Source organism: Callorhinus ursinus, unplaced genomic scaffold (assembly GCF_003265705.2).
Source record: "Callorhinus ursinus isolate GAN/ISIS: 27379988/994484 unplaced genomic scaffold, GSC_fseal_2.0 scaffold18, whole genome shotgun sequence".
Lineage (NCBI taxonomy): Eukaryota > Metazoa > Chordata > Mammalia > Carnivora > Otariidae > Callorhinus > Callorhinus ursinus.
Genome location: NW_027397080.1, coordinates 11,912,780 through 11,935,901, shown reverse-complemented (window position 1 = coordinate 11,935,901; position 23,122 = coordinate 11,912,780). Strand labels below are relative to the sequence as shown.

Here is a 23,122-nt window from a genome sequence, read left to right as displayed (position 1 = left end):
ATGTCACCTCTTTGGGGAAACCTTTCCTGACTGCTCTCTTTCAAGGGGGCTTGCTTCTCCCCATGAGATAATATTGTCAACGTGTTGATTTTCTTCATAATGTGCCAGAATCTGTAATTATTCTTATTTGGTTTTGTTTCCTTGCTTATCATCTGCCTTCCCTACTAGCACACAGGCTCTGTGGGGGCAGCCACTTTGTCTACTCATTACCTCTGCATTCCCAGCACCTGGCGCAGCGCCTGGTCCATAAGTAGGTGCGGGATAACTACTTGTTGAATGAATGATGAATGAATGGATCACCCACTATACTGTGAGCCCCTTGAAGGCAGAAGCTGTTTCCCCAGTACAGGACCTGGCACATAGTAGGTGCTTTATGTTGGAATGGAATCAATCTTTAAAAATTATGGGAGCAACCTAAAATTTTAAAGGAACAAAGGAGGGAGAAGCTCTGCAGTCTTCTACCCTAATTTATCCATAATGTCACCCCTCTTTCACCAGACACACCGTGTGGTGCATAGCTGCAAGCCTCATGCTCAGTGGTGGCGGCTGAAGGCACCGTGTACTTACTGTAGCACGTGCTGTATAAAGCACTTTACATGGCATTACTCATGTAATCTTTTTTTTTTTTTAAGAAGTCATTCTATTTTTTTTTTTAAGATTTTATTTATTTATTTGAGAGAGCGAGAATGAGAGAGAGAGAGCACATGAAAGGGGGGAGGGTCAGAGGGAGAAGCAGACTCCCTGCTGAGCAGGAAGCCCGATGTGGGACTCGATCCCGGGACTCCAGGATCATGACCTGAGCCGAAGGCAGTCGCTTAACCAACTGAGCCACCCAGGCGCCCCTCATGTAATCTTTATAATAATCCTATATGGTGGATACTGTTATCAGACCCATTTTACAGATGAGAAAACTGAGGCATGGTGTGGTGAAGCAACTTGCTCAAAGTTTGCACGCTAGTGAAGGGTAGAATTTTTAAACTGCAGCATGGGAGCTGCTTGGGGATATGGTGCATGGCTTATTTGTCTTCAATTATCTGGGTGTCGCCGGAGAACAAGCTCTTAACTACTTTCCTATAAAATTATTGCCTCCAGATAAAATCTTCCCATCACTGGGCATTTGGATATTGCTAATTTTTTTTAAAAGATTTATTTATTTATTGGAGAGAGAGGGGGGAGGGGCGAAGGGAGAGGGAGAGGGGAAGCAGACTCCCTGCTGAGCACGGAGCCTGATGCAGGACTCGATCCCTCGACCCTGAGATCATGACCTGTGCCAAAACCAAGAGTTGGATGCTTAACCAACTGAGTCACCCAGGCGCCCTGAACATTGCTAATTTTTGGTTATGTTCATTCATGTATCCATGAGTATTACCTCTGCCTAGGATGCACTTTGTGAGTCTCTTTGCATGGCTGGCTCAAGTTACACACTGAAAGTGGGTTCCCTTTAAAAAACTCTTTTCTTACGATGAGTCTCTAGAATAGGATTACCAAGTAAAAAGATATGAGCACTTTTAGGTCTCTTGATACATATTGCCAGATTGTTTTCCTCAAAGCTTGGCCCAGTCTATACTGTTAGCAGCTGTGCTCATTTTGTGATAAGCTCACTAGCAGTGCACGCTGTGACTTTTTCTTGTTGGCTAATTTATCTGAAATGGTATGTACCTCAGTATTTCTTTCATTTCTGTCTTCTTGACAAGGATAAAGCATTTTGTTTATTGTTTCATTTCCTTTGATGTCAATATCTTTTTGTATTTTCCATTTACCTAGAGTTTTTTCTTACAAATGAAGATAAGCTTGCATATGGATATGTGTGTGTATTTCATATAGTATTTGATACAAATAGTTTTTTTTGCCAATCTGTTGGTTTTATTCTAGTTTTGTGATTCTTTGTTATTCTTTCATAGAAGTTTCAACATACTATCATGTGTCTTCACTAAGTGCTCTGCAATTAATAGTGAGGGAATTTGTCCCTCTTTACCTTTTGTGCTCTGAGAGTTATAGATTTCCTTTATTTTATACATATTTTTTCTATTGTAGAAATAGAATGTGTAGTGCTTGCTTCAGCAGCACATATACTAAAATTGGAACGAAAGAGAAGATTAGCATGGCCCCTGTGCAAGGATGATATGCAAATTTGTGAAGTGTCCTATAAATTAAAAAAGAGAGAGAGGGAATGTTAATTGGGGAAAATCTAGTACAAACAGCGATATAAAGTGATCCCTTAATCCCACCATACAGAGATGATTATTGTTAAAATTTACTTTGGTTCCTTTTTTTTTTTTAACGTGTCATAGTACACATTGTTTTTAACTTTTAAAAAAACATATTGGGAGATGTGGTCTTCTTTAAATACTGATATTTAGGTGGACTTTTTAATATATAAACACTTTAAATGTTGATTGAGTGGTCTAAAATGACATATATTTAGGGTTAAAGATACAATTTAGTAACTGTGTAATGGCACTTTATAAATGCAAGGTAGAGTTGGGTGTGGGGAGGGACCCAGATGGGGCAAGTACCCCAGGAGTTTTATAAGACTCCTGGGAACCAAATTTCAGAGTACAAGCTCCCATCACTCCACTCTGGGCGGAGCCTCTCTCTCTGCTGACAGGATTGGGCTTTCTTCCTTGCTGTTGTGTTTTATTCTAGTGGTTGGTGTTGACAAAGTGTGACTCTGTTTTGCGCGTACTGCAGTAGCATTTGTCAAGCGTGGATCTGGGTAGGTCTTGTCCTAAGAATTCTTAAGTAGTGATCTCTAACGCCTTTGGTTTGATTACTGCTTTGCCACAGTGTACACTAGTTTTATTTTTTCCGTCTCTTGCCTTTATTCTGTCCTTTTGATATTGTTTTTCTTTGTTCGGCATATTCCGTAGCGTTTGGGCAATAGCTCTGTGCTGTGTTTAGAAAACCAGTAGGGTGCCTTCTATTCCCAGCAACGTGGCAGTCTAGATACTCTGAACAGCCTCCCCACTGGCAACAAAGGAAACCGTATCCGGCCTTACAAGAAAGCGGGGGATCCTTCAGAGGTCAAAATTAAGTGAAAGCAGGCATCTCCACTTAGAGTAAAAGCCAGCCTATTCTCCACCCACGAGCCGGAGGGATTCTTTTAAAATGTAAGTCAAATCATGTCTAGTTTTATTAAAACTGCCTAAAACCCTGTGCTGGCTCCCGTCTCACTCCAAATTAGAGCCAAAGTCCTCCGAGGGCTTCTAAGGCCCTTTGTGATCTGCCCTTGTCTCCTCTCTGATTCCCTCCCTCCCCACTCCCCCTCCTGCTCATCCCATCAGTCATGGCAGCCTCCCTGCAGTTCCTCGAGCTCCCCCAGGCACCATCCTGCCTTTGCACCTTTGCACCAGCTTTTCCTTCTGCCTGGATCACCTTTCTTCCAGGTACCACCCAGGCTCACTCCTTGACCTCCTTTGCATCTTTTCCTGAAGGTCATCTTCTCGGTGAGGCCTATGCTTTATTTAATCCTGCTACCTGCCCCTCCCCCTGCTCTGTTCTTTCTTTTATGCAGTACCACTTATTATCTCCTAATTTACTATATAATTTACTTCCTTATTTCGTTGTTCGCCTCCCTCCTGCTGCACTGTAAACACTATGAGGACAAGGACTTTGTCTACTTTGTTCACTAGTGTGTCCCAAGCACGTAAAATCGTGACTATTCAAATATGTGGTAAATGAATTCATTAACCCAGAGAGAAAACCTAACTCTGAAACTGGCTTTCTCTCTGGGTGTGTATGCTGAACCTTTGTGGCATTGATCTTCAGCTTTGATAGCTGCATGGGTTCCTAGGGGCTCAGTCAGGATGGGGAGTCTGATACGATCCCTTGCATAAAGCTGGGAACCTCCCCAAAGGACATAATCATTAGTGTAAGGGGAAACTAGAAAAACATCTATCTCACAGAGGAGGACAGCAAACAAACAAACAAACAAACAAACAAACAAAAACCCCACAAAAACCCATGTCTTTTAGATCTTGGTAGTGGTTGGAAGAGGGCATAAAATTGAGACTTTATAGCCATAAGCTAGCCTTTTCTTGGGTTTGTTGTCCAAATTCATATTAACTGTGTTGTCTGAAAAGCCTCATGGCTAGAATTTATTTTATCTTGCAGAAGCAAACACAACATCTCTCTGGAGTGGAACTCTTCAGCCTAGACTTCTAAGAATTCTCACAAGTAAAGTGCCAAAGTACATGGGCTTGCAGTCAAAAATCACAAAACACAAAGAACCAGGTCACCATGAGGGCAAACCTGCAGAAGTATTAAACAGCAAACCAGACCTGCAATTATTTCATGTGTTAGAATTATCAGATGTTAAAGATAAAACAGAATGTTTACAATGTTTAAAGAAATAAGAAATTGAAAATGTGACCAAGGGGTACCTGGGTAGCTTAGTTGGTTAAGCCTCCAACTCTTGATTTTGGCTCAGGTCATGATCTCAGGGTCGTGAGATCAGCTCCGCATTGAGCTCTGTATCGGGCTCCATGCTGGACCTGAAGCCTGCTTAAAATTCTCTCTCCCCCTCCTTCTGCCCCTTCTCCCCAACTTGTGTGCTCTCTCTTAAAAAAAAAAAAAGAAAATGTGATCAAAGAATAAGCAAATATAAAAATATGATCTAGCAGATTTTTTTTTTTAAGTAGGCTCCACGCCCAGCATGGAGCCCAGCTCGGGGCTTGAACTTATGACCCTGAGATCAAGACCTGAGTTGAGATCAAGAGTTGGCTGATTAACCAGCTGAACCACCCAGGCACCTCTCCAGCAGATTTTTAAAAGGATTAAATAGAGCTTCTAAAAATAAAAAAATATGACAATTGAAAGAGTGCACAGAGTAAGCAAGCTATTAGAGACAGCTGAAGAGAAAATTAGAGAATGGGAAGATAGACCTAAAGAACGGATGCAAATGTAGCACAAAGACAGGGAGATAAAAAATGAGAAAGGCACAGGAAATGGCAGACAGAATGAGTATACATCAGACACAATGTCTAATTAGAGTTTCAGGAAGAGATTGCATGAGGATACAGAAACCATACCAGTAATTTGAGCAGGGAAATTTTAATATAAAGAATTGTCAACTTTAAAGGTGGTTAATTGCAAAAGCAATTACTACTGCTGGTAAGGGAGAGTGAACAAGGAAGCAACTTAGAGGAGAGCTCCTCCCTCCAAGGCTGAGGTTGAAACCTTTGAAGAAAGGCTGTGACCGTCACGGAGACATGCACCCTGCCAGTGGCAAAGTAACTTGTCAGAGGGTGCCCAGCACAACTGGACCATAGGGGCAGCCTCCTGCTGAGTGGAAGAGAAGCTTGCTGGAGGGTGTGGGCCAAGGCTGAACTGGACCACTGAGGTGAAGGCTACCAGACCCTCATATGCTGAACCATAGAAGCCACACAGGAAACAGCACACTGGAAGAGGGCAAGTCTCTTCTTCCTAATATGTCTTTCTAGCAACTTCTGTTGACAAAGCCTAACATAGAGCTACCTGGCAAAGAAGGAATGTCTATAGGGTTCAGCTCCAGTACCACAAAGCAAGACAAAGAAGCGTGGACTGGGACTGAGAGGCAAATAGTTAATAACTGGCAGAGAGTCAACAGAATGGGAGAGAGGAAGACCTGTCTTCAGATTTAGGAAATCCAACAAATCCCACACTTAGACAACACATTAGTGAAACTGAACACCAAAGACAAAGAGAAGATCTTAAAACTAGTGAGACTAATGAGACGGATAGAAGACTACCTGTAGAAGAATGACAGACTTAGAGCTTTTCTCCCATAACAATGGAAGGTAGGAGATACTGGAATAACAGCTTTAATATATCAATCTAGAATTTTGTATCCAGCAAAATGTTTTTCAAGAATGAGTATGAAATGTAGGCATTTTCAGACAAGCAAATACTGAGAGACAGAGCTTCCTTAACAGAAAATCCAAAGGATATATTTCAGGCATAAGGAAAATGATTCCAGAGGGATGGTGTGTGTTGCAAGAAGGAATAGTGACCAAAGATAGCTAAATATGTGGGTACATCCAAAGGATCATCGACTGTCACCACCACCACCACCAATAACATTTAATTCATGGGGGTTAAAAACAATTTTCAGGGGCATCTGGGTGACTCATTCGGTGAAGCATCTGCCTTCAGCTCAGGTCATGATCCTGGGGTCCTGGTATGGAGCCCCACATCAGGCTCCTTGCTCAGCAGGAGGCCTGCTTCTCCCTCTCCCTCTGCCTCTGCCACTCCCCCAGCTTGTGCTCCCTTTCTCTCTCTCTCCCTCTCTCTGTCAAATAAATAAAATCTTAAAAAAAAGTTTTCAATTATGATTAGGCTCAGCTGTGAGTAGCAGATCCCAAATACATGACTTGAACAAGATATCGAGGCTTATTTCACTCTTATGTAAATGTCTGGATACAGGCAATTCTGAGCTGGTATAGTGGTTTAAAGTCATGTGGAACCACATTGCTTCCAGTTGTACCTAGCAAGATGAGTCAGCCTCGTTTTGCTAGGTACAACACGAAGTGCCAGCCATTATAGGAAGGAAGGAAGAGGTGAAGCCCATGTGCCAGTTGTCTTTTAAGGAAACTTCCTGAAAGTAGCTACATAATACTTAAGTTCTTATCCCATAGCCCTTGGGCTAAGAGCTTAGTCCCACGGCCATAACTACCTGCAAGGAAAGTTACCAAACATGGTCTTTATTCTAGGTGGTCATGTGCCTAGCAAAAATGGAGGGTTGGAATTGCTGGGGTAGGCAATTAGCAGCCTCTGCCACAAATAAAATCAACTAAAACACTGGACAACAACAGAATATAAATTGGGAGGTAAAGGAACCAAGCTGGTGTTCTAAGTTTTTTAACTGAGAGGAAGATATTGATTAATTTTAGACTTTAAGTTAGGCACGCATGTTAAAATGTAAATGTTTAGAGTAACCATAAGATAATAAATATAGATAATGTAATGGATAATAGATTATATGTAATAGAAATATGTATCTATATAAGTAGATAATATAATTGCCAACATTGAAGGTAATTAAAATGGTTTATTTTAGATATCAGCATAAAAAAATAGACAAAGAACATAGTCTAAAGCACAGGAAAAACCCATATATATCTAGAAACTTGATTTTCAACAGGGCTTGCAAAGCAGATCACTGGAGATTGTTTAATATATGATCCTGGGACACCTGATTGTCCACATGCAAAAAATGAAGTTGAATCCCTATCTCAATGCACATGTGAATATAAATCCCAGACATACATATAGGAGAATATCTGTTTGACCTTGAAACAGGGAAGAACAGTAAAGAATCTCTTACAAATCAAAAAAGGAAAAGACTGATGTCTGTATACATTAAAATGAAGAGCCTCTGTTCATCTGTTAGCAAAAGGAAAGAGGCAATCACACCCTGGGAGAAAATATGGAAACACATATACAACTGGATAAGGGATCAGTACACGATTTTATGAAGGATTCTTTTTTTTTTTAAATATTTTATTTATTTGAGAGAGAGCGAGCACATTGAAGGAGAGTGAGAGGGAGAAGCAGACTCCCTGCTGAGCAGAGAGCCTAATGTGGGACTCGATCCCAGGGCCCCGAGATCATGACCCGGTATGAAGGATTCTTACACAACCATCTTAAGAAAATAAGAAGAAAAGCAGTAAAAAATAGAAAGCAATAGAAATACAGACAAAAGACTTTAATAGGCAGTTCACAGAAGAAGAAATCCAAATAGAAAATGAAAAAGTTGGGGTGCCTGGGTGGCTCAGTCATTAAGCGTCTGCCTTCGGCTCAGGTCATGATCCCGGGGTCCTGGGATTGAGCCCCGCATCGGGCTCCCTGCTCAGCGGGAAGCCTGCTTCTCCTTCTCACACTCCCCCTGCTTGTGTTCCCTCTCTTGCTGTCTCTCCCTCTGTCAAATAAATAAATAAAATCTTAATAAAAAAAAAAAGAAAATGAAAAAGTACTCAACCTCACTGGTAATCAAGGAGACATAAATTCAAATGAAAAGGAGACACCATTTTCTACTGACTAGAAAAAAATTAAAGGCATGACAATATCAAGAGTTGGTGAGGGTATAGAGTAGTTGGATCTCTTAGACACTGATAGGTAGGAGTTGCTATTTCTATTTTGGGAAACAAGTTGGCATTACTCATATAAAGTTAGACATGTGTATACCCTACCTTCCAGCAAGTTCTTAGATATATATTGAAAAGAAACTCTTGGCATGTGTATTTGAGGAGATATATAAGAATGTTCACAGGAGCTATTTTTATAGTATAAAACATTGGAAACAACATTAACATTTGTTGGCAGGGTAATAAATAAATTACGGTGTGTTCCATATAATGAATTCGATGCAGCATATTGTGAATTATGGCTACATATATCAGTTGGATGAATCTTGGGAATGTGGGTTTCAACAACAAAAAAAGCAAGTTGCAGAGATTACATACTCTATAATTTCATTTTACACAAATTTCAAAAGTGTACTAAATATTGTACCAAACAGAGCAGGAGAATAATGAAGACAAAATTCAGGGTAATGGGTACCTCTGGAGGGGTTAGGGAAGCAGCATGTCATTGGGGTGGACCACATGGGAGTTTCAAAGATCTTGGAAATTTTATATTTATTTAGCTGGTGGTGGGTACACAGATATTCATTTTATTGTTATTCTTTATATCTTACATGTGGTACAAATATTTTTTGTAGGAATTAAATATTTAACAAAAATTGAGTCTGTCATTATTGCTTATTAGTATTCTTTGATAGGCTCACATTTATTCTTTTATCATGCCACTTCTAACATTCAGAAAAATATCTTGAGGATTTTAATTAGTAGTAGCCTACTTAATCTATTTATTAAATTGGGGAGAATTCTCTTTTTTGCTGTATTACGTTTTTCCAGCTAGGAGAGGTAGAGCTCTTGTATTTTATTTCTCTCATTAAGGTTTTCTTATTTTCTTTGAGTAAGTTACTGTGGCTCAAGTACATCCAAGAATTTAATATAATGCTTTCATTACTATCGTGAATGGAAACATTTCCCTGTGTTTCTGAGCTAAGACAATGGCTTGCATGTTGAGATTCACTGATTTCCCCCCAAAACTACCCCTTCCCTTTGGATTTTCCAGGTAGGCAAACATGTCATCTGCAATATATATTTTTTTCATTTTCTATATATTATACCTTTTTGTTTCTTCCCCCCCAATAGCATGATATATAAAATAGGAATGATAACAGAAAGCTTCAGACTTGGGAGTCAGAAGACATGGGTTGGAGTCCTGACTTTACCATATAGTAGCTGAGTAACTTTAGGCAAGTTAACTTAATCTCTCTGACTTTGTTTCTCCCGTTTCTTCATCTGGAAAATGAAGGGCTGAACTTAAATTACCAAGGTTAGTTCTGGTTCTGAAATGAGGCCATTCTCATGTATTTCCATTAAGTTAGAGTTGCCTCTTTATTTTAAATAGTCTCTCTGCATTGCAGGGTTTGACTTTGTTTTGTCTGTAGTTTTAATCAGGAATAGATGCTATAGGCTATTGAATGCCATATTGACATGTACTGGGAAAATTAGATTTGAATTGTAGATTTATATTTTCCATATTATGAAGCCAGGGGTCACCTTGCTCATATTGTTCCTGTCTTCCAAAGAGGTAAATTGTCCATATTGTTCCATATAGAGGTAAATCACTGAAGGTGAATCTTTGGCTACGAATGCAGATTTGGTTAGTTACGGTTTCATTTCAGATTTTCCTGTATGTTCACAAGTTAAATTCTGTCCATATGTTTTTGTTCTTTTTTCTTTCCTTTTTGTGTGCTGCCCTGGTTCACTCCATTTTTTTCTTTTTAAAATATTTTTGTGCTCTTTATGTAGAATAGGGATTATTGACTTATTCTTTAAAAAGTTGGGGAATTATTTAAGGACTCCATCAGGGCCAGAAGATATTTTAAATGTTTGACCTTGTTTCTTGTGTGGATCCACTCACTCATTGGGCCTGTTTGAGGAGGGCAGCCAGTTGGTGCAGCTAGGAGGCCCCTTGTCTGGGACCACTCGGGAGTTCTGCTACTAACTACCTCCAGAACCTAGAGCTGGTCACTTCCATCCTCTGACTTTTCTCATCTGTAAAATGGGAACTGCAGCTGCCTCCCAGATGGGGTGTGAGGCAATGGTGGGCATGCTCTGTAAACTCCCTGCCCTCTCTCAGGGAGGGGGCCTGGTAGCAGATTGGGCAGCTTGTATTTTTACAGGGGCTTGTCCATTTCCACTCAGTTTGCACACTCATTAGAAAGAGCTAAGACTTAATAAGCCTGTTGCCACATGCCTTTGGAATATTTATTTTGCAGATTTTTTTTGTTTACTTTTTTCTTAAAGAAGGGGAGGCTTTATTTTTTTTTAAGATTGATTGATTGATTGATCAGAGAGAGAGAGAGCACAAGCAGGGGAAGCTGCAGGCAGGGGGAGAAGCAGGCTCCCCGCTGAGCAAGAAGCCCAATGTGGGGCTCGATCCCAGGACCCGAGCGGAAGGCAGACACTTAACTGACTGAGTCACCCAGGCATCCCAAGGGGTGGGGGTGGGGGGCTTTAAATAGCAAAAGGGTAGCTTTGCATTATTTCCTGTGAAGTTAAAATTTTTTTCCACTGATTTTTATTTATGCCACTAATAAGAAGTAAGAGAACTCTTATTATAATGCAAGGGTGTCTTTTCTTTCTACTTTATTGTGGAAAAACTTTGGAACCTCTTTTCTCAGGATCCTCATGGATTCATTTGTATAGCATTTCCCCCGAAAAGCTTTAAAAGTTAGCTTAATGCTTTTTAAGAAGTGGAGCTAAGGGAAATAATTCAGAGCAACTGAGATTAATTTTATTTATTAACAGAAAGCTCATAAACAAGAACGTTAAGTTATATGAACAAGGATGTATTTGTCTCCCTTTTCCAGAATACATACTTCCCAGCTCCTAGATTGAAGCCTGGCACATAGTAGGTGCTCAATAAGTATTTGTTGAATGACTCAATTAATGAATATGGATAGCTTTAATATTTTACTTTAATATGTGCATGTTTTTCTTTATTGAGACTAATGGCTTATTAGCTTTTTATCATATACATGAATATTATTTCTGCTTATGCAATCTGTGGCTTTTCTTTCTCAATTTTACTCATCCCTGCTGCTGGCTATGGTATTGTAACACTTTCTTTTTCCCCTGTTGGTCTTCTCCACTACCTCCTTCTAGACTCTTTAGATGGCTTCTATTAATCTCTTCTTCCTTTCTTCCTCCCTCCCTCTTTTTTTTTTCTTTCTTTCCGTTCTTTCTTCTGGTTCTTTCTCTTTCTATCACTCATGTATTTCCTATTCATTCCTTCATTCATTCATTCACTTGAAAGACATTATTCAAAAAAGCACCTACTCTATGCCAGACTGTTAGGCATGGGGGAGACAGGGGTGAACAAGATGGTCATGATCTCTGGGGTCATGGAATTTAGAGTCTGACAGGGAAGACAGGCCTGAGCAGGTACATTTCACAAATACCTAATTATAAATTATGACAAACGCTATGAAGGCTAAGCTTGTTGGGGGGAGCATGGAGCTTTAGGAAAGGCTTTCATGAAGCTGTTGTAGCTGAGATCTAAAGGGAAATTAGGAATGGTGGGAGTTCCCCTCAGGGAAGAGCAGGGGGAGGGCTGGGTTGGGGGAAGGGAAGCGAGGTTTCCCTGGGAGCCCAGAGCAGAGGGAGTGACTGGAACACAGTAGCACAGTGGGGATGGACAAGGGGACTAAAGGGCACAGGCAGGGTTCCTTCATATCCATCTTTCAGTTGGGACTCCTCCTCTAGGACCTGCCTGGCAGAATCCCACACTGTGACAAATTGCACTGGTTGTCGGCAAATGGTCGGTGTTAGAGATTTCTTTTCTGCATTTTTAAGTCATTTAAGAAAAAAATTTTAATTTTATGTAATTGGTAGTTGTGTCTTTGGGCAAGTCACATAACCTCTCAGAGCCTCAGTTTTCCTGAAATGGGAGGAATTTTGTCTACCCCATGGGTTCCTCTGTGACCTCTGCCAGGTCACCCTGTGCTTATCTGTTGGAGGCCCATCTTCCTCCCCAGACTGAGGGGGGGGGGGGTCTACCTCACCTGTGTACTTCTGGCTCCTATGACGGGGCCTGGCATGGAATGAGAGGGCATCTGGGAGGCCTTCACAGAAGAGGAAGCCCCAGGGCTGGGCCCAGAGGCCAAGCTGGATTTGAGGGAGGGGGAAGGGCTGGAGAGGTGTGGACAGACCCAGGGTCTGGAAAGTGGCAGATAGGCCAGTGAAGACCAAAGCAGAGAGGTAGTAACAATAACAACAATAATGATAGCGCTGTCTTACTAGGCCCTTGTCATGTGCCAGACGCTGGTCTAAATGCCCTACATACACTCGTTTATCCTTTCAGTGACCCTACGAGGTAGGTACTATAGTTATTCCCATTTTACAAACGAGCAAACGGAGGTTCAGAGGGATTAAGTACCTTGCCCAAGGTCACATATCTAGTAAATGTTGGAGCCTGGATTGAAGACCAGGCATTGTGGCTTCAGAATGTACAAGGCAATGAATGTAGAGAAGTGGGAGGGGCTTAAATGCCAGGCTAGAAGGCCCCTCCAGTCTTTATTGTACTGGTTATGGGAGCCATGGAAAGCTTTTGAGGGAGGGAGTGCTGAGGCTGCACTCCGTGTGCCCAGGAAAGCTGAATGTGACTGTGCCTCTCTCCTGCAGAAATCATCCGCGGAGCAGCCCCTGTACAGCAGCAGCCTGTGGGGCCCTGTGGCCGATGGCCGTGACCGTGTGGCTGAGGGCCTGTGGCTGCCGCAACTACACGTAGGGGACTGGCTGGTCTTTGAGAACATGGGCGCCTACACCGTGGGCATGGCTTCCCCCCTTGGGGGGACTCAGACCTGCCGAGTCACCTATGCCATGTCCCGGGTGGCCTGGTAAGGGGGCCCTGCTGAGAAGGGAGTGGGGGAGAAGGGAGCAGGCAGGGAACAAGGGAAATCTGAGATTTGAGACTGGTTTCCATGTAATCCAGTTTGACAAGGAGCTCTTGGCTATTGATTCCAAGTGAGGCCTGCGCTTGGCACCTGGCCGTGGCCATGAATGAGACAGAGCTTCCCTTGAGAAGCTCAGCACCCTGTGAGAGACACAGAAGAGCAGACAGTCACTCCTGATAATAGCGGGGGGTGAGGGCGGGCTGTGGAACCTGAGAGCCCAGACTGACCTCCCAGAGGAAGGAAGATGGTAGATGAATGGGAGTTAGCCAGCAAGAGGCAGCACGGGATTCCGGGCAGAAAGAACAGGGAGTGAGCATGCTATCTTCAAGAAACTACCTGAGGTTGGTTGTGGCTAGAGAGGGAGCAGGGCTGGCTCTAGGAAAGGCCTTGAAGGCCAAGTGAAGGGCTCTGAGCAGTGGGAAGCATGGACTGATTTGAAGCAGGGGAGTGACATGGTCTGGTTTGGATTTTAGAAAGACCGCTCTGGCTACTGGGGGCAATAAGGGAGGACAAGGGCAGACGTGGATTGAGCTCTGTGGCCTGGGAAAGACTTGCCTGCTGGCTGAGCCTCCTTAGGAAACGCACACAACACTCACCCCGCTTGCCTCGCTGGGCCAGTGCTGGGATCCAGTAAGCCAAGAGGGGCACGAGGCAGACAGAAGTCACTTTGGTTGAACCCTCCTGTCTGGCCTGTCAGTCATCTCCTCTCACCTGCACAGAATCGTGCTATCACAAGGACAGGGGTTTGGTCAGTGGTGATGAGCCCCCTCTTGGGGCTGGAGATGCCTGCAGGGGCAGCAGCAGTTGATGGGACTTCTATGCTGGGCCTCAGGAGTGAGTGCAGCCTGTGTTCTGGGGGACATGCTGGGTGTCTGAGCACCCTGCTCCCCAACAATGCTACCAACCCCCAGCCTGATGGGGCTCAGTCTCAAAGTCGCATTTCATTCATCCAGTCAACAGACCTTTGTTGTGGCTACTCCCCGCGGGGGGCACAGGATTGGGCTGATGCAGCCATCGTGACATCAGGGGTGTTGTGACAAGGCCTGAACCAAACTTAAAAAGCCAACCACACAGGCCTCCTTAGACCATCCCTGCTCCATCATAAGCAAATACTGGCAGAGAAGGTGCAGGGAGTCCGTTTATTCATTGCTAGAAACAAAACATTTTGATGTATTAAAATGGCTGTGCCAGAAATTCCCCATATCAAAGGCGTCCCGCCCAAACGCCCTGCTTTAGAGCCTGGCTCTGGGCCCGGTCCCGGGGGACAAGAGAACCCAAGATGGCGTGGTGACCTTCGCACACAGACTCTGGTGCAGAGAGCTGAAAGGTCACTGGGGAGCGAGGGACAGCGGGGTACGGAGGGGTGGTCAGGGCTAGGAGGTGTCAGCCAGCTGCAGGAAGGCTGACAGGGGTGGTCCAGGCTGAAAGAGGTGGGGGTTTGAGTCCCGTTCATTCAGAGAACTGCAAATAGTTGCATCTGGCTGGAGTGGCCTGTGCAGAAGGCTGGATGGAGAAGGACCCTGGAGGCCCAGGTTGGACTTGATCTCGAAGGCAGTGGGAAGTCTGTCATGGATGCTTTTTAAGAAACTGGACCAACCCATTTTGAGAGATAAGGAGATAGACAGAGGGTGCAGGGTGCCTGGCCTGGGGAGCCTCCCGCCGGAAAGAACAGCCTGACCACTGACTTGCTGTTGAAGTGTACACATCAGCAAGGAGGGCAGCCTTCCTGCAGGTGGGAGCCTGGGCTGGGCAGGGCCTGAGAGCAGACGGAAGCTGCTGGCGGCTCAAGCGCAGGAATTCGCCTCCTGGAAAAATGGACCTGGGCCAGAATTGTCTGGAGGAGGCAGGAGCAGAGCAGGGAGACTGTGTAGCCCTGGCTAGAGATGGTGGTGGCCCTGGGAATGGAGAGAGGACTAAGGAAGTTCAGGAGCTGGGCTCGGCAGGGATGGACTGGGCACGGGAACAAGATTCTGGACTTGTGGCTGAGCAGCTGGCCAGACGGTGGGGCCATTTATCAACCCGGGTAGGTAGGTTTGTAGGATTCTTCAGGGGGGCAGGAGAGGATTTTTTTTAAAGTCCTAAGCCTGGGATATAAAGACTGTGGCCTTTGGACTGAGAGAGTCGTGTCGAATCCTAGTTCTACCACCTTCTAGGGATGTGACCTTATGCAGGTCACTTCTCTCTCGGCCTCAATTTCCTCATTGGTAAAATGGGGATAATAATGCCCTTACATGGTTTGGGGGAGGACCCAATTAGATGCTGTAAGTAAGGTGCCTGGCACAATGTGTGGCCTGTAGTAAGTACTGAATAAATGTGGGTTCCTTTTCCCTTGTTGTAGGGGGGCCCACAGGGGACAAGAGAGCGGTGGGGGAAGAGGTCAGCAGACCCACCCCTGCTCCTGCCCGAGGCTATGCTCTGGGGCCAGGTGGGAACCGTATATACAGAGCGGGCTGGCTTTTCTGGTGCAGGGGCCTTCAGGAGCCCCTGGCCTGTGGGCCCCATGCTGGCTGCCTCCAGTGCCCCTCTCTCGCCCGCAGGGAAGCACTTCGAGGGCAGCTGCTGCCTGCAGAACAGGAGGAGGATGCTGAGGGCATGTGCAAGCCTCTGTCCTGTGGCTGGGAGATCACGGACACCTTGTGCGTGGGCCCTGTCTTCACCCCGGCGAGCATCATGTGAGCGGACCCCGTTTCCCCCCGGAGAACTCCAGTGGGGCCGCAGAGATGCCTCTGGGAGACGTGGGGAAGGCAGCAGGCAGGGGCACCCTTTGGCCAGGACTCTGGTGCTCACTCTGCTGCCCCCCACGCTCCACCTGTAGTGTTTCTGCCCTGTAAATAGGACCCGTCTTACACTCGCTGTAGTTCAAGTATGCAACATAAATCCTGTCCCTTCCAGCTGTGTCTGCTTCCTCTGCAGCGCAAGGGGCCTGGTCAGCCAGGTGTGGGGGTGTTCTTGGGGTCTCCCTTGGTCTCCTTCCCACCTTTGTAAATATGAAGCAAATAAATATTTAGGGTTTTTTTTAATACTCCAGTGGAATCTAGCAGTTCAATTCACAAAGCAGCCTGGGCTAGGCCAGGGCCAAGACTTTCCCACCCTACACTGATGGCCCCATGCCCTCTGCTTCAGTCCTGACCCAGCTGCAGTGTGGGCATCTCCCACCGGCACCCAGCTTCTCTGACTCTTCTCTGTCCTCTGCACAGGCCACTATGCCTGGTGTCATGAGGAAGAGTGAGCTGTTAGGGGTTAAGGCAGGGGTCAGAGTTGCCATCCTTCAGCCCTGGAGCTGCAGCTCCCGACTGGTGGGGGGCCTCTATGTGAACCCACCCCGCCTAAGGCCTGGCGCAACGTGGGGGCAACTGAGTACCTGACACAGTTTTGGAAATTCATACTAAAGATAAAGAGCAAAGAGGGGTGTCAGAGACGTTCTGAAGAGACCCTGCACCCTTACTGTCCTTGCACGTCTGCAAGGCAGTAAGAGCAATGCAGATATGGGTGATTGGTTTCACTTATTCAGGCAGTAACTGCCAGAGCCGGGCTGGCCACAGAGCACCACCATCTCCAGTGCCAAGGGCCCTGACACTGATGTCCCCTCAACTGGAAGTTCATTGTCACTGCTAGGGTCCCAGGCAATGCACCGGGCGGCCGGGGGCGGGGGGTGAGCTGCTTAGCAAAGGAGATCAGATGTTAGAGTTCCCCCTGCTGCTACAGGGGACCTGAAAGATTTTTTTCTTTTGTAATTAAAAAAAATTGAAATATAAAATTCACAGACCTTAAAACCCACCCTTTCCAAGTACAGAATTCAGGGGTTTTTAGTATATTCACAGAGTCTGCACAGCCATCACTACTGTCCAATCCCAGAACATGTTCATTACCTCGAAGAGGAACCCTGTGCCCATTAGCATTCATGCCTCACTTCCCCCTTCCTCCAGCCCCTGGCAGTCACTGATCTATTGCCCATCCCTATGGACTGGCCTGTTCTGGACATACTATTATGAATGTTTTTATACCTTCACTTGAGCTTCTCCCTGGGTAAGCCTGGTACGTGGGGTTTTTTTCCCCACACTGCCAAGCAGTCCTCCGAAACCAGCTGGGTGTCCCCCAATTCAACTCGATTCTGACACTACCCAGAGATAGCTTCAGATCCCACAGGTTAAGGACTCACTCCTACAAGACCACCCCACTCTCCCCCCACTTCAGACACCGATCTCCAAGTCCAGGTTGTGACCTGTGTTTGGACCAACCAGCTATAGATTGGAGGTTCCAATAACCCCCTTCCTTGGGTTCAATTAATAGGCTAGAATGGCTCACGGAACTCAGGGCAACACTTTACTTACTATGTTACTGGTTTATTATGAAAGGATGTAACTCAGGAATAGCCAGAGAAAGAGCTGCAGGGGGCAAGCTCTGGAGAAAGGGTGCAGAGCTCCTGTGCCCCGTAGGCATCACTCTCCTAGCACTCCCATGTGTTCACCAGCCTGGAAGCTCCCTGAACCCTGTCCTCTGGGCTTTTGTGGAGGCTTCATTACCTAGGCAGGACTGATTAAATCACTGGCATCAGTGACTGAACTCAATCTCCAGCCTCCTCCCCTCCCCAGGGTTTGAGGGTAGGATATAACAAAAGACACCTTTGTCGCTCTCGTCACTTAGGAAATTTTAGGATCCCTGTGCCAGGAATGGGGATGAAAACAAAACACGTCTGTTATTATAAGTCACAATATCATACCTGGTCAGCCAGTTTCAGCATCTCAGCCAATCCTGGGTCCTGCATGTGGCTCTGAGGTCACCTCATGAGGCAACGTGTTCTGAGTGAACTGGGCGCTTGTCAAAAGCAGAGATGCCTTTTCCAGGCTGGGCCTAGTTTGTGGTACTTCGACAATAAACAGGCTGAAAGGTCAGGACCCCAAGAGACTCGGGGACCAAGCAGACAGGGTCACTGTACTGCCCGCTGCTTCGCTACCCACCACCAGGTTTTGCATCTTACCCGTGCCGGGCTCAGCCCTCGTGAGGCTGTTTCTGAGACTTCTTCCGTTTTGATGCCCGAGCAGATCTGGACCCGCTCATGCTCCTCCTTTGGAGGAGAGGAAAGGAGGGCAAACACAGGTTGTGCTGGAACTGGCCATCTGCTTCCAAAAGCAGCAGATGCACTGCTAAGACCGCTGGCTGCAGGGAGATCCAGGCCTAGCCCGTCGCCGCCTCCGAACGAGGCGGGTTCAGGCCGGTTTGCTGGGGAGATGCTTCTGTGGCTTTTAAAGTGACAGCGGCTGGCATCGAGTTTGAACGGATTCCTCACTGGAGCCTTTCAAATGTTTCATGTTCCATTTGCTGCAAGAGTGTGAAATTTATACTTTTCTGAGAGAAAGATACACACAGAAGTTGCTGTGATTGGCTTGAGAATAATAAACAGTCATTTCAGTTGTTTTGGTTTGTCATTTCTTTTTGTGAAGAGAAGAGTATGAAACAGGTGGAGGACGTGCGGGCCCTCAGGCCTCCCCAGGGAAACCTGACTTGGGTCTCTGGGAGCCCGGCCTGCGCAGGCATTTGCCTCCTTTGAGCGCCTCCCTAAGCAGGCCACTGGCAGTGAACGTGCATGCCATGCTGGCTGCCCCGGGGGTCACTTTCCTGTTGGCTTCTGCCAGACCCATCCTGCCCTGGGACACCTAAGGGACCACCCTCCTCTCAACACCTCCCCACAACCCATCTGTACCTCCTGAGGCTTCTCCTGTGGGCTCGCTCGCTCGCTCGCTCATTCTGGGAGGCTCACGGACCTGCTCCTGCCATTCCTAGACCAAGCTGCCACCCCTCCCGCCCAGGGACTGGCCCCCTCCTGCCCCTCCGCTGTCCACTCTGCTCAGCACTGGAGCCAGTTGCCGCCGCCACTCCCCTTTCATCGAGAGTAACACTTAAAATCCTCATCCAGCTACTTCTCTGATTCCCTCTCCTCCTCCCTTCCTCACTCCTCCGCAGACACACTGGCCCCTCCATTCCTCAAACACTCCCTACATCTGTGAATGCTTAAGCACTACCTAGCAAAAAGGGAGAGACACCTAAGCAGAGACCTGAGAGAGTCCTTCCTTCCCATGCTGGGCCTGCACATGCTGTCCCCACTCTCTGAAATGAACTTCCCGGGTTATCTGTGGGGCTCACTCACTTCCGGTTCTACTCAAATGTTTTCTCCAGGCAAAAGCTTCTCTGGTCAGTCTTTAGAACACAGCACTTTTCCAGTCTTTCTCTCCTCCCTCAACTGGTTTTCTTTTTCTTCACAGTACCTACCAGCACTCGCCACCCTCCATTACATGTTCTTCTGTGCATCATCTGTCAGCGCCTCCAGAATGTGAGCTTGGCAGCAGGAACTTTACTTTTTTCACTGCTAGGTCTTCACTACTCAGAACAAAGTAAGTGCTCAAAAAGCGGATATCAAATGGACAAGTGAACAAACCTAGCATCAGACCTGTCTGAATCTGTTTCCTCCTCTGTAAAATGGAGCTGCTCAGTAGATTTTCCTCAGAGGGCTATTGGTATAAAGTACTCAGCTCAGAGCCTGGCACATCATTAGGTGCTAAGTAAGTGATGCTGAGAGGTATTCCTTGAGCATTTACTGTGGTCATGCCCTGTAGCAGACGCTGGTGATGCAGAGATGAGTCCTCAAGGAACTCACAGTGCAGTGGGGTCATAAAGGACCTTGAATGAGAGTAAGGAGTCTGACCTTAATTCTGTAGGCAGTAGGGAGCCCCATATGCTTCTGGAACAGAAACATGACAGGATCTTTGAGAAGATAATTGGAAGTATATTCAAAAGGGGCAGAAGGAGAAGAGCTGGTGGGCTGGTGGCCGCCAGGGAACCTTATGGAGGTCCCAGGGATACAAGTTGTCATCTCTGTCTATGCCTGTTCTGGAGGGAGACTGTGCCTCTCTGGGTGTCATCCCTCCCTTTGGAAGCTCAGGCCAGCTCATTCAGTTGTAAAGGGACCACAGGGAAGGCCACAGGATGGGACTTCCCTCTCAACACTTTGCTCCATTTTAAATCCTCTTCCTGGTACCTCTGGGATGAGCAGCTAAACTTGTGTAAATTCAACCAGCAAAATTATCCAATACAGCCTCCTAGCAGTCAGAGGGATCATACTGAAACCTGAACCTGATCTTGTCCATCCTCTGCTGAAAGCCCTTCAGTTGATTCCCACTGTAATGCCACTAAAAGCGAAATTGCCTGAGGCCTCTGCCCACCTCTCCCATCTCATGCCACTCTGCTCTCACCGTGCTCCAGCCTACTGGCCTCTTTTCAGTTCCTCACATTTACAGAGTTCTTTCCTGCCTCCAGGCCTCTGCCCTTGCCGTTCCCTCTGCTGTTCCTGGGCTGACTTATTCCCATTTTAAAGGGTCACCTTAAATGTCACCTTCTTGGGAAGGCCTTTTCTGAATACCATACAAAGTGGCCCCCCCATCTATGTTAGGTGGAGTCACATTTTATAGGAATTAGATCCTTGAAAGCGTTACTTAAGGTAAGAAACACATCAAGATTATCCCTGAAAATCCTTAGAGCCCCAAACAGCTCCATGATCTCTCTCCCTCACCCCTTCAGGTCTTTGCTTAAATGTCACCTTCTCAGTGAAACCTTCCTGACCACCACTCTTTAAAAGGAACATTCCCACCCCAGCATTTTGTAACCCATTGCTACCCTTACTCTTCCCCCCACCTCAAAGCTCACCATCTGACATACTATTTATTTGGAATTAAGCTCTTAAAGGCAGAGATTTGTTCACTGCCTGTCCCCAGTGCCTAGACTCTGCTCTATACATAGCTGTCCCATAAATAAAGGTTGAAGGAAGGACTCTCTCAGGTCTCTGCTTAGGTGTCTCTCCCTTTTTGCTAGGTAGTGCTTAAGCATTCACAGTATCCTGTATATCTATCTACCGGTATTAAAGAACTGTTGATCACAAGGTAATTTTTCTCTACATTTGTTAATCTCACAAAGACAGGGAGCTTCTCCTAACTGCCAATGTCACCTGGAGCCTGGGTTTGAGCCTGGTAGAGTAGATGCTTAGTGTATTCTGAATACACCAGGCTTGGAGGGCGAGGTGAGGCAGGCGCGCACCTGGCCCCTTCGGCTCAGCTCCCGAACAGCAGCCTGGACCCCGCAGAGGGCCGACCGCAGACCGGCACGGGCTGGGGGCCCCGCAGGCCACCTCAGCATACACGCAGGCGGAGTGAGGTCGACACACGGGCGAGCCTTAGCCGGGAAGGCATACAGGGTGCCTCAATAGCTCTTTCTGCTCTTCCACTCAGCTGGGTGAGCTTGGCCTAGGCCTGCCGGATAGATCTGAATTCAGACAAACGACGGACTTTTTTTTTTTTTTTTTAGGAAGCGTTATGTCTCGGAAAATACGTGGGATATTCTTACAGAGGGACGTTACTTGTGGAGGGATGACACCGAAATTCAGCTCTACTGAGCGTCCTGCATTGTATTTACTAACGCTGGTAACCTTACTCTGTCTCGGTTTCGCTTTCCCCATCTGTGAAACGGAGATACTTCTGCAAGACCGGCCTCGGGGGCTCCAAGGGCGGAGCAGCTGCCCCCCCGCCCCCGGGCGGTCCCTCTGCTAAGTCGTGCGCGAGCACGCTGGTCTCGGGAGAGTTTCACGCCGAGTGACTACGTGCAAGGAGCTCAGTTTTCTCACTGAACAAACGAGACCGCCGAGGGCGGAAACCACTCCCTCCGCCACCGCCTCACGGAACCTCAAACGCCCGGCTGCCAGCCGCGGCGGCGCGGATTTCCGGTAGCGTGACGTCCCTTCCGTGCCAGACAGCCTCCTAGGCTTCGAGCCCTGCGCTCTCGCGCTCTCTGCCGGCCCGGAGGAGGAGCTGACCTTACCAAACGGAAGAGAGAGCGGAGTCCATTGGTTGAAAGACCGACGCAGCTACCAGCCTCCACCAATGGAAAACCGAACCTTCGCCGCGGGCGGGGCTCGCACAGGAAAGGGGTCAGCCCGGGACGAAAGCGGCGTGGGAAGGCGGCTACCTGGACTCCGCCGGGCGTGAAAGGCTCGAAGTAACACCGGAAGTGGGTTTGTTTCCACCAGCTACTTCCGCCTCACTTACAAAGTGGGAGGATCCTAGAGGAAAAGGACCCGATTGCTGTGGGGTGCTTGGAGGCTCGTCTCAGGTGTCCTCTCTGCCCACCCATTTCATACCCGGGAGAGACACCTGATGAGTTCACGCGGAAAATCAGGGACTTTGAACGAATTCCTGACCTGGAGGCCAAGCTGTTTTTACGTTTTAAATAATAAAGAGTACTAACTGTGTGCCTTGCCCTGCCCTTGCCTCTCACTCGTTTTATTTCATTTAATCTGCACAAGCCTGTGAAGTTATTTTGACAGATTCCGACCCCTCACTGCCTGTTTTGGAATCCTGGTTCTGTCATGATTGCCCGTTTCCTGGGGCAAGTTCACATTTTGTGCCACAGTTTCTGTGTGAAATGGAATAATTGTACTTATCACATACCATTGTTCTAAGGATTAAATTAACGAACATTTAAAGCACTTAAAACTGCACCTGACTTGCTAACATAGCAACTGCTTAGATTATTTCCATTTACAAGTTAGGAGACTAAGGCTTCCATAGGAAGTAGCTTGGCTAGAACAGAAGGCAGGCTGGGAAGCATCTTCACCCACTCTGGAGGAACCTCTCAATCGTATCCACCCAGCCCTACGGAAGCCTGCGGGGACCATAATTGCCTTTACAGTAGCATATGTATCTATTTAGTAGGACCCTATACCAAATGGCTGCTCTCTGGGCATTTTAATAACATCCATTAAGATGGTGAAGTTCAATAACTTGTTCTGTACGTCTCCAATTAAGAGGGTGAGGCTCCAAGATCCATCTGCTAAATCCTATCAATATGAAAATCAGCAGAAATGAACTTCTGGGGGCGCCTGGGTGGCTCAATTGGTTAAGGGTCTGCCTTTGGCTCAGGTCATGATCTTGGGTTCCTGGGATCAAGCCCCGCAGTGGGCTCCCTGCTCAGCTGGGAGTCTGCTTCTCCCTCTCCCTCTGTCCCTCCCTCTGCTTGTTCTCTCTCTCTCAAATAAATAAATAAATAAATAAATAAATAAATAAATAAAAT

The 23,122-nt window shown here is 46.5% G+C and overlaps 1 protein-coding gene and 1 non-coding gene across 8 annotated transcripts in view; both read left to right on the top strand.

The window, feature by feature from the left end:
• Window positions 1-22,301, top strand: part of AZIN2 (antizyme inhibitor 2) — a 44,196-nt gene extending 21,895 nt beyond the window's left edge. For 4 of the 7 annotated variants that reach the window (XM_073902972.1, XM_025856288.2, XM_073902973.1 and 1 more), the window contains 4 exons: window positions 12,738-12,952; window positions 15,547-15,681; window positions 19,270-19,398; window positions 21,362-22,301. In XM_073902972.1, the coding sequence (XP_073759073.1) occupies window positions 12,738-12,952; window positions 15,547-15,681; window positions 19,270-19,398; window positions 21,362-21,449 (567 nt within the window). In that variant the 3' untranslated portion in view covers window positions 21,450-22,301. Of the gene's footprint in view, window positions 1-12,737; window positions 12,953-15,546; window positions 15,682-17,973; window positions 18,423-19,269; window positions 19,399-21,361 lie in introns of those variants that run through there. The other 3 variants (XM_073902970.1, XM_073902971.1, XR_012381303.1) reach the window with 3 other exon arrangements.
• On the top strand, window positions 2,049-2,153 carry LOC112812416 (U6 spliceosomal RNA). Its single transcript, XR_003205275.1, has one exon. It is a non-coding gene; the product is annotated as a U6 spliceosomal RNA (small nuclear RNA).
• Window positions 22,302-23,122: the final 821 nt, after the last annotated feature.